Source organism: Microplitis mediator, chromosome 1 (assembly GCF_029852145.1).
Source record: "Microplitis mediator isolate UGA2020A chromosome 1, iyMicMedi2.1, whole genome shotgun sequence".
NCBI classification, from domain to species: domain Eukaryota; kingdom Metazoa; phylum Arthropoda; class Insecta; order Hymenoptera; family Braconidae; genus Microplitis; species Microplitis mediator.
The window spans coordinates 16257453-16260844 of NC_079969.1; the positions used below are offsets into that span (position 1 = coordinate 16257453).

General features: G+C 27.8%; 1 protein-coding gene across 1 annotated transcript; it reads right to left on the bottom strand.

Moving 5' to 3' along the window:
* Window positions 1-429: 429 nt before the first annotated feature.
* LOC130677622 (transmembrane inner ear expressed protein) lies at window positions 430-2783 on the bottom strand. The gene is made up of 2 exons (XM_057484466.1): window positions 2206-2783; window positions 430-2140 (listed from the first exon to the last, which is right to left on the bottom strand). The coding sequence occupies exons 1-2, from the start codon at window positions 2537-2539 to the stop codon at window positions 2004-2006; spliced, it is 471 nt and encodes a 156-aa protein (XP_057340449.1). The 5' UTR covers window positions 2540-2783; the 3' UTR covers window positions 430-2003.
* Window positions 2784-3392: the final 609 nt, after the last annotated feature.

The window sequence follows — 3392 nt, forward strand, 5'->3', positions numbered from 1 at the left end:
TTTGACTCAATTTTAACAGCTAAATAAATTTGGCAACAACGCCTCTCTCAGCTGGCAAACACACATATACCCTGTAAAGTCTAAGTAATGTCATTTTGTTGACAAATTAAAGAATTCTTTTGGATTATGAATTAACTCATTATCAACTTTTCAGTAACGGAACTATCTAAGTTGACTATATATTTCATTCAACGATATTAAAATAATTTTTTGGAGATTGTATACTTGTTTCTTACAGCTCTGATTATAACCTATGTAATATTTTGACACTCTCAATATGTGTATATGTGTATGTGTAGCTTTCGGTGCAGTGGGCTGTTGCCAGTTTTCAATATGGTCGAAAGTTCACCTAAATAATTTTCAGTATCTCAGTTTAAAAAATTAATAATTAATTAAAACATTCGATAACACTATCTTTTTATAACAAATCTCTTAACTATATATTTCAAAGAATATTTTAAAACAATATTTATTATGGTATCTACATAAATAATATAAGCATGAAATTTAAAACAAAAAAATAATCTGATCTGCCATAAGACTGTATGTTAAAAATTTAATTTTCAATCGTTAATTACTTTTTAAAATGATCTATAACGAGCTTCCGAATTTTCAGGAAAAATTAGTATATACTTAAACTTATCAAAACTAAAAAATAAAAATTTTTATCTTCTATCAAGTCTCATGGATGAACGTCCATAAGACTGAATAATAAAAGCAATTTGATGGAAAATATCTATTTCGTTCCGTGTTACAATTGCCTTTGCACTGTGTTACAATTGCAACACATGCGTGCCATCATCTTGGTTCCTGACTTTAGTTAAATAAATTGATTTTTTAATAAGTTAACATTGACTTTTTACTAATTAACTAAGTCAGTCACATAAAAGATACTATCAACTAATTTTCTGACAGTTTTTAAGTTTACTATCTTAAAAAAAAAACAAATGAAATAGAAAAAATAAGATTTTTTGTTACAATTGCAGCACCTCTCCCCTATCACTGATTGAATTTATGATATAATAGGGACCATTTGTGCAGTGAATATTCACTAATTTGCCGTACTTTTTACTGATTCATTTTGAAAGCGTAAAGTCCCAAAAACGATCAAAACTAGATCCAAAAACATGTCATGTAATACATTTTTTTTTTTTTTTAATTTTTTCTCATAGTTCTGTCAGTACCCAAGCGGCAGAAAAAAAATTGTTGATTTGTTGTTAAATTTAAGGCTACAATTTGTTGTAGTGTAGACTGGGCCAAAAAAAAATTTTTTTTTTTTTAACGATACTGTGAAAATATTAATCACGATGACCAAAAAAAAATTATCGTGCAAGTTTGAACCCTTAACATTAATATTAAGAGGTGTATCATCGCAATTGCTTATTTTCTTTTAATAAGCGGGTTTTTGTCTCATAACTCTTGAACAATCAAGATAAATGAAATTGACTTGGAAATATTTCCTGTAGGAAATTGAATGCTCTACAAAAAAGGTCTGATTGAAATTTTTCGTCCGATGAACCGTTTTCTTATAATCATGCCTTGGATATTAGTATGATTTTACAATTTGATTGTTTAACTTTGAAATTTTGTAATTAATGTAAAAATCAGTTTCCAAAGAAAAAGCCATTAAATATTCTCAAAATAAATTAAATGTTCTACAAAAAAAGTCTCTTAACAATTTTTGCTAAATTCACTCCTTCGAAAGTTATTAAAGGTTGAAGTTAAGTCCAAACGACTTCAAAAACCTTGAATAACTGTTAAAGTCAATTCGCGGTGAATTTATTTTTCGATGAAAGACCGTACACTCACGGTTGAACAGTCATTGAATGATAGATAAATAGTGTGCACGTGCAAATTTTTCACGATACAACGATGGTCGATTAACCACGAAAATAACTTGGGATAGGCGTGATTTCATAGCTCTTTTTTCGTAGGTCAATCAAATCTCATGTGACAGCTGCATAAGTATGATGTCCATATTTCCATTCCGCAGCAATATGAAATCAGTAAAATCCAGAAAATGTAAGGAATCTAGCATGAAAATTTCCTAGTTTTTTCTTACTGTTGCAATTATCCTCCGTCTGTTCCTTATGAATCTGGTTGATTTCTGTATCGATATCCGCTTGAACTTTTGCCAATGCTGTTAAAAATTGTTGTATTTTTTTTTTTTTTAATCCACTAAGAAAAAAAAATATTTTACCTTACCTTTCTTTAGATCTATTTTGTCAATATCAGTATTGCTAATTTTTGTTAATTCTTTTCTAAAATTTTTTGTAATTCTTTTGCGAACATAATCGGCTTCAATATTTTGTTTGGTTCTTGGGACACGAAATTTTACACAACAACAAAAAACAATGATTATTGTCATCAATATTGTTAAAATGATACCAACTAATTGCCAAACTTTGAGACCGGAATAAATTTCTTGTTCTAACCATTTATTTTCATTTTCCGTTGAATTATCTAATAATCTTCGTTTTGGAGAACAAGATATAATTGAAACTAGTGGCGGAGAAACTTTAGTTACAGGTAGTTCCATAATGAATGCTGTTTTTTTCTCTTAACTAATATCAATGTCTATCTTCTGCGTCAGCTAGAATATAACTGATGAAAAAATGAAAAAGATTAGTATTTCAATTATAAAAAAGGTGTGGTGGACAATTCATCATTTAAATGACACACCTTATACTTTCATTTTCTGCTCTATGTTAAAGTTACCGAAATAATCAATAAAAGTGATTTAAAATATAGACTACTGCACATCATAACATTAACGTGAAGAAATTGAGGTGGGATAGTCCGAATTAAAAGTTTCATAAATTCACTGTTGAAATTATTTCTTAATTAATTATCAAAAAATAATTGAAAACTTATAGTACTACACTGAGAGACAAGTGCACGGTTGTGGTAACTAGAAAGGGATGAGTATGAAAAAATAGTAATCTTAACTAACATTCATAGTTTCTTGTACTATATAATACGGCCCGCACCTATTTGAAAGTAGCAATATCAACTAAGCATTACTAACATCTTTTGTTTTATAAATTAAAATTACAGTTACAAGGATATATTAGTTCAACTAATTTAGTTGTTATTAATTAATGTTTATTCTGATCATCATACAACGTTTCGTTGGCTTCCCAACTTTTTATAGTTCTAAAAAACAAGAATATTAAATTAAAAATTATCATCTTATACAAATTTTTTTATTTTACAACTACACGGAAAAAAAATTCTAATTAAATTTACGATAATAATATCGTAATTTGTCCTATTGCTTATTGTAGTGGTGGACTAGACTTTCAAAATCATAATTTTTACGATTCAGCGTTGGAAATTTCATTTAAGAAATAATACTTTAGATAATTATAAATCTTTAATTCAAATTACGA